Source organism: Euprymna scolopes, chromosome 38, assembly GCF_053919585.1.
Source record: "Euprymna scolopes isolate OS-2025 chromosome 38, ASM5391958v1, whole genome shotgun sequence".
In the NCBI taxonomy this organism is placed as follows: domain Eukaryota; kingdom Metazoa; phylum Mollusca; class Cephalopoda; order Sepiida; family Sepiolidae; genus Euprymna; species Euprymna scolopes.
In genome coordinates this window covers 79,453,537-79,468,775 of record NC_136519.1, presented here as the reverse complement: position 1 = coordinate 79,468,775, position 15,239 = coordinate 79,453,537, and the positions used below count along the sequence as shown (strand labels likewise).

Here is a 15,239-nt window from a genome sequence, read left to right as displayed (position 1 = left end):
CATGTAACACGGTAAGTTCGGGAAAAGGTGTTATAAATAATAAACTAGACAAAATGCTATTAAAAAAACACCGAATATATGTCAAGTTATGTCACAGTAACATATATTGAGCAAATTTCTAACAGTATTTTGTCTAGTTTTATTATTTATTACATCTTTTTCCGAACTTACCGTGTTAAAGAGAGAGTCGGCCGCCATTTTAAATTTTCCAATACATCGGTAAACACTGTATGCTTTTCGAGCTGAATAAACATGTTAAATTGAATAAAAACACGAAAATTATATCCAGTTTGGTAGAAAAATAATTTATCTTGCCTTTGATAACATTTATTTGTTATATATTTGTTTTTTTGACAACTTTTTCGAATCTGTGTATAGTAATACAAACCCTAAAAAAAAAAAAAGATTTTTGTTCCGCGCACCTGTTGACTAAAAGATCCTTGCTATTTTATGCGAATTTAGTTTATTTATTTATTTAGAAATTTAAAGAGGTATGTTTTCATCAAGTTAAGTCACCCTATGTTTACAAAGGCTTTGTGCGGAGCTGTCGGCTGTAAAATGAAACTAGTTTGTTTTGTTTTTATTTTTAATTAAGCAAATGAAAAAAAAATGGTTGTCATTTGTTTGTTTAAAAAAAAAATACAATTCGAAAATAAATAAATAAATAAAACAAGTTTCATTTTGCAGTCGACACAAAGTCTTTGTAAACAGGACGACCAAACTTGAAGATAGTTTGTTGGTGTGTGTGTGTGTGTATGTGTATATATCAAATTAAATGAATTTTTTTATGAGAACTTAATTCCATAACGTGTATGTACAATATAATTTTTTTAAACATTATCATTTTTTTTTAATATTTTCATTTAAAAAACTGAAAATATTAAAAAGAAAAAAAATGAAAATATTAATTTTCATTTTTTAATATTTTCATTTTTTTTTTTAATTTCCATTTTTTTTTTTTTTTCAATATTTTCATTTTTTTTTTTTTTTTTTTTTTTTTAAATATTTTTTTTTTTTGTCTTGATTAAACTAAACAAGTATCAAATTGAAAGTCTATCTGAAAAAAAAAAATTTTATGTAAACATTTTTTGGCAAGGATTTTCAGTCAAGTTTTGCTAAAACAAAAACGTGTTTATAAAATTTTGTTTATTTATTTTCATAGTTTAGCCTAGTTACTTATTGGACGTTTAAGGCGACAACAACAACGAATTCAAAACTTGATATTCAACTGCCTCCTCTCCCTTCCCCTCTACCTGTCTGCTGTCTGCCCCCTCCTCTTAACCCACTTACCCCTCTCTCTTTGTCTGCATTCTCCCGCTGTCTTTCCCGCTTGTTTCTATTTCTCTCTGTCTTTCCTCTCTCTCTTTTTCTGCATTCTTCATATCTCTTTCTCTCTTTGTATGTCCCCCCGCTATCTCTCTTTCTCTCTCTCTCTTTATGTCTTTAACTTTCTTTTTTCTCTTTCGCTTCATGCGTGTCTTCCTTTGTATACGGCTACATACCTCCTGGTTCTCTCTCTGCATTCTCTCTCTAATTCGTTTACACAAACACAACCCAGAAGCTTTCAATGTAGGTCAGAAAACAATTTTATTCCTTTTCAACTTTGTTTTTAAACTTTTAGACATTTTTTTTTCTTATATAAACCATTCGTCGTCCACGCATCTGTTAAGAGTTTATAAATGCTGGCTGTTCCATTGTACTATGGGGTATGTTGCAATATCTCTTCTATTTTCGCGTGAGTTTTTTTTTTTTTTTTTTTTACCCAATAGTATTTTTTTATTATTATATTTTTCTCCCCAGGCCAAGAAATTAAATAATTTCTGTAATCATCTGCCCCCTGTTGGTTACGGTGTAATAATGCTGGTCTTGTGCAGTTCTAGGAGGTCTATCTCCCCAAGTTTTGTCTTCTCTCTCTTTGATAAGGGATTATTAGTTGGTAACTAATCGCTTGAGGCGCCTCTACCAGGGGAATGTCAATGGGACTGCCCCGACATATTTTGCAGGGTCAAAGTGCCCCTCCTTCTCCGGGCCACCGACTTTTCAATCCCACTTTCCAGCCCTTGTGTCGCGTTTCTCGCGGTGGAAGAGGAATAAATACCTTCAATGTGACTTCTAAATTAGATTTCTTGAATTCTAATTAACTTTTGAGGCTTTGATAGCATTTGACAAAATTACACCAAATTCGACATTGAGGGGGATGGGGGAGAGGGAAACCTCTACTACTACTACTACTAATAATAATAATACTGATAATAAAATTTCAGCGTAAAATCAATGGTAAACTGCTGTTGCGATAACGTAACGTGATTTGCAACGGTTATCGAACGAGGCGGAGGTGCTGGAAATGTGGGGAGACTTGTCACTCGGGTTCCATCGAACACCACCTGTGAGTTACTCCTAAACTCGTTAACTTATTGTAAATTTTGAAATACAGCTGCTAGTCGTTAGAGGTTCTCAAATGTGGGATTTGTTTAGTTCTTATGCGAAGGGAAGGGGTAAAAAAAAGGGGGGTATTCCACAACTTAAGTTTTATTGGTGTATTTTAAAGACGATGTTTAGACGACCCATGGGCATTTCTTTTTTTTTTTTTTTTTTTTTTTTTTTTTTTTTTTTACGGTGAGAAATGAGTCTCTCCTCGATGTCAACATTATGACCTGGACTATAACCTTAACCCGACACATGTCTAGATATGACTAAAAAAAAAAAAAAAAAGTAGGTCATGGGCGTGTGCGCGCACTGCTTTTAAAAAAGTATTATTTCAAAGAAAAAATGGTGCTTGTGTGAATTGGTGATCTTTTAAACCGACGCATTTCAGGTGAGAACATTATGCACTCATGTATCATGTCGACATCAGTATAGATTCACAAAATAACGAAAAATAGCCCAGTAAAGATGAGCGAGATGTATTTAAAACAAAAAAAAAGAAAAGAAAAAATCGTCCATGATTACGTTTTGAGAATTTTTATTTTAAAATTGTGAACTGAATTAGTCGCACAATTCTTCCGCATACAACTAAATAAATCTATTTTTACTTGTAATTATTTTTACTAGATTAGTTTTCGTAATTTACACTGATTTCGTCATCACACGTAAGTACGTAATGTTTTCATCTGAAATGCGTTAAACACCAAAATATTTATGAATTTTTTTATTTGCAAAACATTTTTCTTCTTTAGTAGCAGAAATCTTTGCTGTTTCTGCAGTATAATTCGATTTCAAAAATGCATTTGGTATTATTATACAAACACCGTGACAGCGAATTAGTAAAATCTTTTACGTAGTATTCTGTTACGTTTCGGTGTGCTGAACACGAATCTGAAAACTGGGTTAGGGTAGCAGTGTCAGAAATTTCGTGAAAATAGTGAATAATTCCACCCCATCTTTCCAAGCTTATAACTCCTCGAAAAATGTAATTCAAGCCCTAATTTTTTTTTTCAATTAAAGGAGTAAGGACCAAGGTTTTATTTAAAAAAAAACAAAAACAAAACAATGTGTTTTTTTTTTTTTAAAAAGGTTTTAAACTTCGGACTTTACAGGTAAATTTCTAAAAAACTGATTTTTTTTTTTGTTTTAAATTTGAATATATTATTTATTGACCTTTTCTCTTCAATTTGTGATATATAAACCTATTAAACATAAATTAATTATTTACTTTTTAATAGACATTTCAAAATGAGAGGCGTAAATTATTCGACCCCCTATCTTTCTAAGCTTATAACTCCTCGAAAAATGTAATTCAAGCCCTAATTTTTTTTTCAATTAAAGGAGCAAGGACCAAGGTTTCATTAAAAAAAAAAAAAAAAAGACAAAAAGAAAAAATGTGTTCTTATAAAATAAGGTTTTAAACTTCGGACTTTACAGGTAAATTTCTAAAAAACTGATTTTTTTTTTTTGTTTTAAATTTGAATATATTATTTATTGACCTTTTCTCTTCAATTTGTGATATATAAACCTATTAAACATAAATTAATTATTTACTTTTTAATAGACATTTCAAAATGGGGGGGGCGTGAAAATGGGGGGGGCGTGAAAATGGGGGGGCGTGAATTTAAAAAAAAACGTTTGTCTAAAATATTATATTCGGTTTATTGGAAAGAACATAAAATTTCACATTGACCCTGAAAATATCGTAAAAATAGAATCAATAGAAAAATTTTGATAGATTTTTAAAATTTAAAAATATTGAGTTTAAAAATTGAAAAATATTGAGTTCGGAAAATTCATTACTGTTTTAAAAAAAAATAAAAATATTTTTATTACTTTTAAAACAACTGTAATAGTTTATTTTGGAAGTATAATCCATAAAGAAAATAAATAACCCACTTTTAACAGAGAAATTACGAGATTTTTATATTGTATTCGCAGTTTCGTGTTAGGGGTGTCAAAAATTCCTACAAAAATTCTGATACTGCTAGGGTTAGGGTTAGGGTACATTTTTTTCTACTAATTCGCTGTCACGGTATTTGTATAAATTTACCATGCATTTTAGGTTTTAAAAAAAATGATACATTTTTACGACGCTCTCCAGAATAAGCACCTCCCAACCTCCCCATGTTAAGAACGGCTTTCGGAACAAACCCCCTCCCCCAACCTCGAAAACCGTTCTTAACATGGCGGGGTGTTTATTCCGAAAGCCGTTATTAACACGTTTTTGGGGGTGTTTATACTACGCTAGAGCAGTAGTGGAGCCTCACTGGAGTGGAGCAGTGGAGCTGGAGCAGGTCGTAAAAAATATTTAAAAAATAAATAAATAGAACATTATTACCGGCCATGATGAAAATAGTAAAACTTCGAAAAATCACGAAAAAGTTTTTTTCTCTTTACAATATATATATATATATATATATATATATATATATATAAAAAGCAATCCGTTATTTTTTTATTCTGAAATGTGGGATTTTAATATTTTGTCAAATTTACAGACTACAATTACCTCCCCTGGATTTAAGGAAAACAAATACAAATTGTACTATTTTTAATGATTAAAAAGTTTTATGTATTTTGAATACAAAAATCTCCGTAGTCGAATTGAATTGTCGCCCTTGAATTTGGGGGAAATTTCGCATAAAATTATATTTTCTTTCAAAAAACAAAACCTATTTAATCAATTTTCATGATTTAAAGTTTACAAAAACGTTATTGATCAAAAACAAGGGACGATCCCCGATGAGGCTTGCTAATTGAGATCAATTCAATTAGTGCCAACCTCGCATGCAATTCTGTTTCTAAGAATTTACTGAGGTTACCAAAGTTGAATGCTGTTGTGTGACAAGAAAGGGAGAGAAGCAACCTTAGTAGAAGTCAGTGTCCCCAATGTGTTAAACAGAACTAGGAGAGAAAAGCTAACGAAATACCAACGTCTCATGTCTGACATTAAAAGAAACTGGAATCTTAGGAAGATCTCTATCATTCCAGTAATTAAAGGAGCAATTGGACTCGTGAAAAAGAATTTCAAAAACTATCTAGCAAATATACCCGGTGAACCAAGTGCAAGATAGAAGCAGTTGTACTTAAAGGAACAGTAAGAATCTTAAAAAGATCTCTCAGTTGGAATGTATGAGATGGTGGGTGAATGTTTTGCATCCAGTGGGATGCCCCATCCACAGCTTGAACAGAATCATAAGAAAATTAAAAATAGTGTTGGAATGATCAATTGGAATCGGGAATTGAAAAAAAAAGAAAAGAAAGCTAGGTTTTTTTTTTGGTTTTTTTTTAGTATCTGATCATAAAAAATTGTACCTGTTTTCCGATGCCAAAAAACGATTCTTTTAATTTTTTTTTTTTGTTTATTGAAAACAATTTTCCATTGCTGTTACAAATAAAATGACAAATATTTATTGATATTTATTTATTTTTTTATAAGTAAAACTAATCGATTTATTTTTTTTATAAGTAAAACTAAAATCTATAGATCCCCCCCTCCTACGATTGTATATTTACGTTTGCAAAAATATATACACAAGGTACATGAGTTTTATGTAAATCCCAAAATGTAAATATGATAACAACGCAATAACTGTTTAAAGATTTAAAAAAAAAAAAAATCAGGAATTTAGAACAGAATCCGTAATTGTATTGGAATCGCCCTATCACTAATTAATATGCATGCTGTCTGGTTGGATAATTTTCTAATGATATTTTTTTTGTTCTTACAGGATTACAGCGCGAAGTGCTTGCACAACCACCAACAAAATACATAACGCAACCAATTATTGTCACCTTATAGAATGTTATTGGTAGTCCCGTCAAATGATTTGATAAAAAAGCAGAATTTCAACTCGTATTTGTGCGGCACAACTGGCAGAATGTGCTCCATACAGAATAATCTGGACACGTTACCAAAGATGGCTAACAGGAAACCTGAAACTCTGGAATCTAACTATCTCCCTCACCAGGACACTGACGCTCCTCACAACTCTACCTCGGAAACAGAAGAGGACGACTGGAATAGCGAAATGGACTCCAGCAGCAACGAAGAAGAACAGAGGATCCGGTCCGATCCAAACTATTTGTCGAAAGTGGATTATGCAATACGCTTGGGCTACGACGAGTCTGACCTCATGACCGTGCTAAAGAAACTCGGGCCCGAAGCGGAGAAGAGCGATGTCCTCCTTGCGGAACTCATCAAGTTGTTCGCGCGGACTCCGAGGGCATCTGAGGAGCCCGAGTTAGGGTTGAGCCCGTCGCCAGAAAGTGCCTTAGAGGATACCAAAGTTCCCAGCCCGAATCCTGATGACGACGATGATGGGGATAATTTACGAAGGATCGTTATCGATGGAAGTAATGTCGCCATGCAGTAAGTATTTTACTTTTTTTTTTTTTGCTTTTGCTTTTGCTTATACCAGCAGGGATACCTGGTGTTGCTTGGGATGATGAATAACAAAACAAGAGTTTGAAAAGAAAAAGTGGGTGTGACACACTACTTTTTAAATCTCCCTCCCAAGGGTCCCCCCCCCCCAAAAAAATGTCTCTAATCTAATAGATTCCAGACTGTCTACTAAGCTCCAGCCCCTGTCCCATCACCGCAGGGTTGCATCTCCATACTTGTTTTACAAGTACTTTAATGGAATGTGTTCTGATGAACTTGCTTCACTAGTAGCCCCTGGCCACCCTGTCAGTCGGCGAAATCTCACCCCTTTACTACAGAAGTTGAAAGGTAACACTAGTCTAGTGGTTAATGACACGTACTGACAACCTGGGTGTTCCAAGTTTGAATCCAGTTCGTTCCACAACAGAATCACTTTCGCTTAAGACATTAGCAACCTTCTCGTGGCCCCCTCCTGTAAGTATCTGATGTCTTTCTAAAAAGAATTCTGACTAGAAAAAATATCGGAAACCAATGCCAACAACAGAATCTTCAGATTCATATATGATGATGATGATGACCATAAAAGTCACCACATTCATGAAAAACTTTCTATTCAAATAGCTTTTGTCCTTGAACTGCTTGCTTTTTTGGAATTCCTTCCTTATCTTCTCCGTGTTTTTGTTGGCTGTGCCAACATGCAGAAATTGAAATGTAATGTGAACAAACATCTCGCTGCACAACTTTCCACTTAGGATGGTCCCTATAAATTTGTATAAATCTTTGAAACTTATGTTGTGTAACATTTTCCACGGACCAACACACGTGTGCAGTTGCAGTCGCGAAGGAGGCCAAGACAAAGAATAGGAAATAACTCCAACTCGCTTTTTCTTTGACGAAATGTCATTGCTACATTGTTGCAGCCGTGACATCACCCACCTGATCTCGAATGTTGTCTACATCTCTCACGAGATCTCTAACTTTATCCATATCTCTCACGAGATCTCTAACTTTATCCATATCTCTCACGAGATCTCTAACTTTATCCATATCTCTCACGAGATCTCTAACTTTATCCATATCTCTCACGAGATCTCTAACTTTATCCATATCTCTCACGAGATCTCTAACTTTATCCATATCTCTCACGAGATCTCTAACTTTATCCATATCTCTCACGAGATCTCTAACTTTATCCATATCTCTCACGAGATCTCTAACTTTATCCATATCTCTCACGAGATCTTGAACTTTATCCATATCTCTCACGAGATCTTGAACTTTATCTCATCTCTCTCATAATCATCTCTATAGTTCTTTTTTTCCCCATTGTTAACATCATGTCATGCATTTACATACATGCATTCGCACTATGTTACAAACTTCCTATGTAGGATGATCTCTGTAAATTCGGCCCCTCGTTCACAGTAGCCCTCTTCTCGCTCTGTGATGTTGTGCCTTGTTTGTGGTGAATAAAGTATAAAATCAAAAGGATATACTATCGATGCTTTCTTCTCGTTTCATTTCTGCTGCATGTAACAGCCACCCAAAGAAGATAGTGACGATGTCTCTCATATCCAAGCTAAAAGTCACCTTGGACAAAGGATCCCCGCGTACATATTAAACATTACCCGAAAGTTCTGCACGCCTGTGGTACTCTGTTCCATCTGCCTGCTTCCCACCTGACTACAACCTGAATGTCTTCAAGTTCAACGTAAACAAATTCCTAATGAACCGCTCCCTTAAGTAAACAGTTCATTAAATCTCCACACTAACGTACTGTACTTGCAATAACCCTTATCCCTGAGTGGCTTCCGGGCCTTGATAAGTGGTGATCACCGTGTGTGTAAAAAAAAAAAAAAAAAAAAAAAAAAAAAAAAGTTCTTTGTTCAAACTCCTTAGCTTAACATTCACAAGTAACATGAATTGGAACAAATACATTGAAGATATTGCCAAGGCTGCTGCAAAGGAGGCGGGTTCTCTTTACCATGCTAGACAGTTGCTCACACCGGAAAGCATCCTGTATCTCTACAAAGTTAACATTCGCTCATGCACGGGCTGGTGCATCTGCCACTAGTCTCTCCCTCTTTGAGTCCAAAAGAGAATCGCCAACCTAATGGATCCCATACTATTAACAAACCTCCAACCTCTGTCCCATCACTGAAATGTTACATCTCTTTGCCTGTTTTAGAAGTATTTGATGAAATGTGCTTCGACAAACCGAAGGCACTTGTACCACTTCACTCTGACTAACCCAATAAGCAGCAAAATCCCACCCCTACACAATAGTGATCTCTAGATGCCGGACAGTCTTTTACTCCGATAGTTTCTTCCTTCAAACTGCTGGACTTTGGAATTCCTTCCCACGTCCCTGCTTCTCTGACTGTAATAACTAGAAACAGCATATTCTTTTCATTGTTTTGACTCTCGAGTTTGTATCCGTTGATATCTTATATGCTTTTAGATAGAATGATGTGGTTCTCGGTTGATTAACTGTGTCTAACTGTGTCGGATATATACTCGAGAGTCAAAACAATTAAAAGAATATGCTGTTGTCGTAGCCTTAGTAATGACTTGCAGAATTTTAAGTGTACTATGAACAAACATCTCGCTGCTCAATTCTCTACACCGTATTCTTGCAAATCTGGTCCCAAATAGTAGCACTTTACATTGTCCTCCTACATACAGTGGCTGGTAATACCCAAATAGTAGCACTTTACATTAAAGTGACACTATACTTTGTTTAGCTTGAAATAGCAGTAAAAAAAAAAAAATTTTTTTTTTTTTTTTTTTTTTTTTTTTTTTCATTGCACTTTTTTCCCCTAACAAATCTGATTTAATGAGTTTTTCTAATTACATACAACTAGCCGAGGGAGTGCGGTGTTGCCCGACTGTTTGGCGGTGTGTGAAAATGAATTATTAAAAAGTTTCTGCATGTAAGACGGATGTTAAACTGAATATTATGCCAGTGATAATGATACAATATGTATGTGCATATGCATGTCAACAGCATCCCCCCTGGCTTAGCTGAACCAGCTTCCTCCAAAGGAAGAAGTTTTGTGGGAATATCAAGTTCACAAGCGATCCTCAGTTGCATGTAAATCCCGATCGAGGGAGACGACAATGTTAGGTTTTTGAAGTTCTTGCAGGGAGATCTCGTCCTCCTACATACAGTGGCTGGTAATACCCAAATGGTCACCCATCTGGTACTGACCAGACTCCACGTTGCTTAACTTTGGGAATCAAGCAAGAATGTGTGTATCAACGTGATTGTCTTATATGTATACATATCATGCAAAAAGCGTTGAATAACATGAAAAAAAAATAAAAAGGGTCGATGTAACATAACACACGTTGACAAACTAAAATAAAACACAAAAAACCTGCTAGATATACCCAGTGAACCAAGTGCAGGGGAGATTCAAACACTTGCACTTAAAGGGACAGTCAGATTCTGAAAAAAATCTCTCGGTTGGAATATCTGAGCGGTTTACTGGACTCCTGAAAAAGAATTTCCTGGCAAATATACCTAGTGAACCAAGTGCAGGAGAGATTCAATCAATTGCACTTAAAGGAACAATTAGAATCATAAAAAGATCTCTCGGTTGGAATATCTGAGTTAACGGGTGAATGTTTGGCATCCGCTAGGATATTCCTTCTCTAGCTTGAACAAATTGATGAGAAAATTTATAAAAAAAAAAAAGATACTAAAATTGTTTTTCTTTTTTTGTAGGCATGGTAACCGGGAAGTATTTTCTTGCAAGGGCATCAAGTACGCCGTGGATTACTTTAAGCAGAGAGGTCATCGAAAGATTGTCGTGTTCGTTCCGTTATGGCGTAAAGAGTCACCTCGTAAAGATGCACCTATCACAGGTAACGTCACTTTTTAAATTTTTTTTTTTATCTCCTCCCTTGTGTATGCCTAACATCTTTAATGCGCACTGGTGTATCTTAGGGTGGACATGAGTCCTAGGTGTGACCGTTGAGTGCATCCTGTGTTGAGAACCCGAATTTGGAAGCTTTCATATAGTGGATAATCATCCCTTAATGAGCATTATTCATAGGTCTGCTGTAACTCAAACTTGCTCCTAACCCAATCCATATATATTTGTGTTAGGATGATTAATCAGAATCGGAATCGAAAGAAATTTGTGCCTATCGTCCGATGCCAAAACGATTCTTTTAATTATTTTTTTTTTTTTTTTTTTTTTTTTTTACTTGATTTTGTTAAAAGCAAAACCTTCCATTGCAGGTAATAATAATAATAATAATAATAATAATAATAACAACAACAACATAGTAAATATTTATATTTTTTAAAACTAAAATCGAAACAACATCCCCTACAAGTTTATTTTGACGTGTAGGAAAACATCTGACCATTTAAAACATGTCTTTTTACGGTAACTGGGGAAAAATAACAAATTTATAATTAAATCTTTAGAGATTTGTAAAAATCAGAATGAGGAATTTAGTACGGAATCGGTAATAATATTGGAATCTGTAATAATATTGGAATCGTCCCATCACTAATATGTGTGTGTATATATGTATGTTTTATACAAATTTTTTCATATTAAACAACAAAATCCATCTTTTAAACGGCCCTGTCGGTGGGGCATTAGAATACGCTGACTGCCCCCCTGCAGAGGGTAAAAGTCCCTCAATGGAGGTCCTGGATATGACCTTAAACTATATCCAGTGGTGAGGGCCCCAGCTTGTTGGCTTTGGGGAGTGTGGAGTCACCCTTTAATTACCATTGCTCCCAGGTCCACTCTGACCCGGAGTGGTAGTACCTGTTAGGGTCCCAACTATGGGTTAAATAGAAAATGACTTGAAAACAACAAATATATTCTATTAAAACATTTTTCTTCAAAATCTTTGTATTCGGCATTAAATAACCCGAAAAGGGTTGATATGCCGTAAAACAACCAACCAACCCTCTTTTAAACATTTCTACATCCAACCATTAATTAACTGTGAATAGCAGTTCAATGCACATAGTAAATTATAGACTCCAGACTTCCAAGAATTGGCTAATCACTGGTCTTTGTTAATTCATTGAATCATTTCGAAATTCTCAGCTCCATGACAAGTTAGAATATTGTTATTCCTTCATCTACATGAAATCGTTGTTTATAAATATCATTTACAAGATTTGTTGGACGCATTCTAAGAAAGCAATACAAAAAGTACCACAAAAACTGAGCCGATACTCTGATGCAAAATACAAATTCGAATCGAAAATTTTGATACGAACTGACTCTTCGAAATTATCCACCAGATCCGTGATGAGTTGGAATATCATTTCTTCAGTCCACATGAAATCATTGCCATAAACATGATTGACAAGACTTGTTGAATGCATTCTAAGAACTTGGCAGCCATTTTCTTTTTAGCAATTTTTTACAAAAAGCAATTTTTCATTGGTTTGGTTTTGAGCAAGCCTTTAAATTTAAATTCATTATATATAAATAAAGGATAAAATACACAGCGTATCATGAAATAAAATGTTTAGATATGATGTATGAAAAAAACCAAAAAAATTTAACAATAGCTATTAGACTTTGATAAATATTCTCCAAATTTAAGCTTCTTTGAGATATGTTTAAGGGTCTTGTTTTTGTTTTAGAGCCAGTGACCTAATTAGTCAAGTCTCCTACTAGCATGTGACAACCAAAATCGCAATGCATGATGGATAGGGTTTTGTTTGAAAACCTGGCTAAAGTTTTGCATTGCTTTTTTTTATTTTTATTTTTTTTTTTCTTGAATACAGGGAAGTGACAGTGGTGAGATGGATGATGACGTGGATTGACGATCTTGGTGCACCAAGATCAAATCCAGCCAACTCCACCATAGCACCACTTTCACTTGTATATGGATGTTGGCAACCTTCACCTTGTAAGTACTTGATTGTAAAGAAGGATCAGTAACCCTATGCCAACTATGGAATCTGATTTTTGCAAGTTTACGTTTATTAACCCTAACCCTAAAATGTGTCCCATTGACAAAATGTTACATCCTTCTGCCTGTTTCACAAGCCCTTGTACCCCCTTGTACGTAAATATCCCTGACAAGCAGGTAAATCTCACCCCTACACAGATTCCCTAGATGTGAGAAAGCTTTCTCCTCCAATAGTTTCTTTCCTCAGATTGCTAGACTTTGGAATTCCCTTCCGTCTTCCGGTTTCCCTGACTGTACTGACATGCAGAAGTTTGAGTTTAATTTAAGGAGACATCTTGCTGCTCAACTCCCTACATAGTATCATTGTAACTATGGCTCAGATAATAGCCCCCTACATCAAAGTGGCACTGCTTTGTTTGGGTGAAAATGCAATGGGAAAAAAAAATGTTGCTTGGCATTCTCCCAAAGCACTTTGTCTCTATTTCTTTAAAGTTATCATCGCTGTTAATATTGTAGCATTCCGTTAATATTGTAGCATTCCGTTAATATTGTAACATTCCGTTGATATTGTAGCATTCCGTTGATATTGTAGCATTCCGTTGATATTGTAGCATTCCGTTGATATTGTAGCATTCCGTTGATATTGTAGCATTCCGTTGATATTGTAGCATTCCGTTGATATTGTAACATTCCGTTAATATTGTAACATTCCGTTGATATTGTAGCATTCCGTTGATATTGTAGCATTCCGTTGATATTGTAGCATTCCGTTGATATTGTAACATTCCGTTGATATTGTAACATTCCGTTGATATTGTAACATTCCGTTGATATTGTAACATTCCGTTGATATTGTAACATTCCGTTGATATTGTAGCATTCCGTTGATATTGTAACATTCCGTTGATATTGTAACATTCCGTTGATATTGTAGCATTCCGTTGATATTGTAGCATTCCGTTGATATTGTAACATTCCGTTGATATTGTAGCATTCCGTTGATATTGTAGCATTCCGTTGATATTGTAGCATTCCGTTGATATTGTAGCATTCCGTTGATATTGTAGCATTCCGTTGATATTGTAACATTCCGTTGATATTGTAACATTCCGTTAATATTGTAATATTCAGTTAAACATCCATTTTGCATGTTAAAAAAATAAACATATCTAGAATGCATTGAATGTTTATTTTTTTTAAGTGTCATTTGAATTATTTGGACTACTGTTCTCCTTTTAAGTGATTCTCAGGACGTTTCAGTCAATATACCATCTTCAGGTGTATCTTGTCAAACTTGGGAATCTTTGTGTTAAACTCTTGGAGTGGTGGTGGTGGTGGGGGGGGTCTGCACGGAATTTTCTGTTCTGTTCAAAATTTCGGCCAGATTCCCAAGTTCAACCAAAAGATTCCATAGTTTAATAGGGTAAACCTGACAAGCAGCAAAATCCCACCCTTTCACAGTAGAGATCCCTAGATGTAAGAAAGCTTTTTACTCCAATAGTTTTTTTTCCCCAGAATTGCTAGACTTTGGATCTCCCTTCCGAGATTCTGCTTTCCCAACTGTACTGACATGCAGAAGTTCAAGTGTAATGTAAACAGACATCTTGCTACTCATCTCCCTTCATAATATCCCTGCAACTTGTGTCCCCGATAGTAGCCCCCTACTTCAAAGTGGCACTCTGCCTTGTTTGAACTGGACTGAATTGAATTTAAAAAAAAAAAAGTTACGTTGATCGAAACATTTTGTGAATAACACTGTTGATGAGAACTGAATAATACAAATTTTAGAAATTGACTTCCAAACTAACTTATCTCTGGCCAAGTCTTTATTTATCCTTCTTTCTCTCAAGCTCATCCTTATCACTTCCAACCATGGTTTCCTTGGCCTTCTCTTGTACACTGAACCTGCTATCTCAACTGTTCTACATCTACTAACCCAAGAACTATCACCCTTTCTTACAGTGTGATCACACCATCAAAGTCTACTCTTCTGTACACCTCTTCCTATACTGTCCAGATTTATTGTTCCTCTGAAGTCAACTGTTTTGCATCTAATGAACTCATCACTTACATATTATTTGTGAAAAGTAAAGTTTTTGTGAATACAGTTGTTTGTTATTCCACTTCTACAGTTGATTAGGTTTTGGGGGTTTTTAAAGTGAAATTATTCAAACATAATCTACACAGGTTATCTAAATTTCTATGTGTACTAGCCTGTTGTACCATTGTCCATTGGTAAAAATCCAATTTCTTTGAGCTTCCAGTAATGGTCCGTTACTTACAAAACACTCTCCCGTGTTATTTGGATTCTTTGGACTTCTATTTTCATTAAATTAACTCCCAACCTTCTTCAGGTTTATCTTGTTGAACTCTGGGGAAACTTTGTTGACCGCTGTAATCGGCACGGAATTTCAAACGGAACCCATTTTTTAATGCATGTAGTTAGCACATTATCTATAATCTAAATCTCAGCTGTGTGTTTGCTAAAAACTTTTGTCAACCGCATCGAAACAGCACAAACATGGTA

At 35.0% G+C, this 15,239-nt stretch overlaps 1 protein-coding gene across 7 annotated transcripts in view; it reads left to right on the top strand.

The window, feature by feature from the left end:
- Positions 1-15,239, top strand: part of LOC145263212 (uncharacterized) — a 145,816-nt gene that overhangs the window by 126,367 nt on the left and 4,210 nt on the right. For 4 of the 7 annotated variants that reach the window (XM_080120294.1, XM_080120288.1, XM_080120289.1 and 1 more), the window contains exons 2-3: positions 6,159-6,799; positions 10,542-10,681. In XM_080120294.1, the coding sequence (XP_079976420.1) occupies positions 6,231-6,799; positions 10,542-10,681 (709 nt within the window). In that variant the 5' untranslated portion in view covers positions 6,159-6,230. Of the gene's footprint in view, positions 1-1,465; positions 1,736-6,158; positions 6,800-10,541; positions 10,682-15,239 lie in introns of those variants that run through there. The other 3 variants (XM_080120293.1, XM_080120292.1, XM_080120291.1) reach the window with 3 other exon arrangements.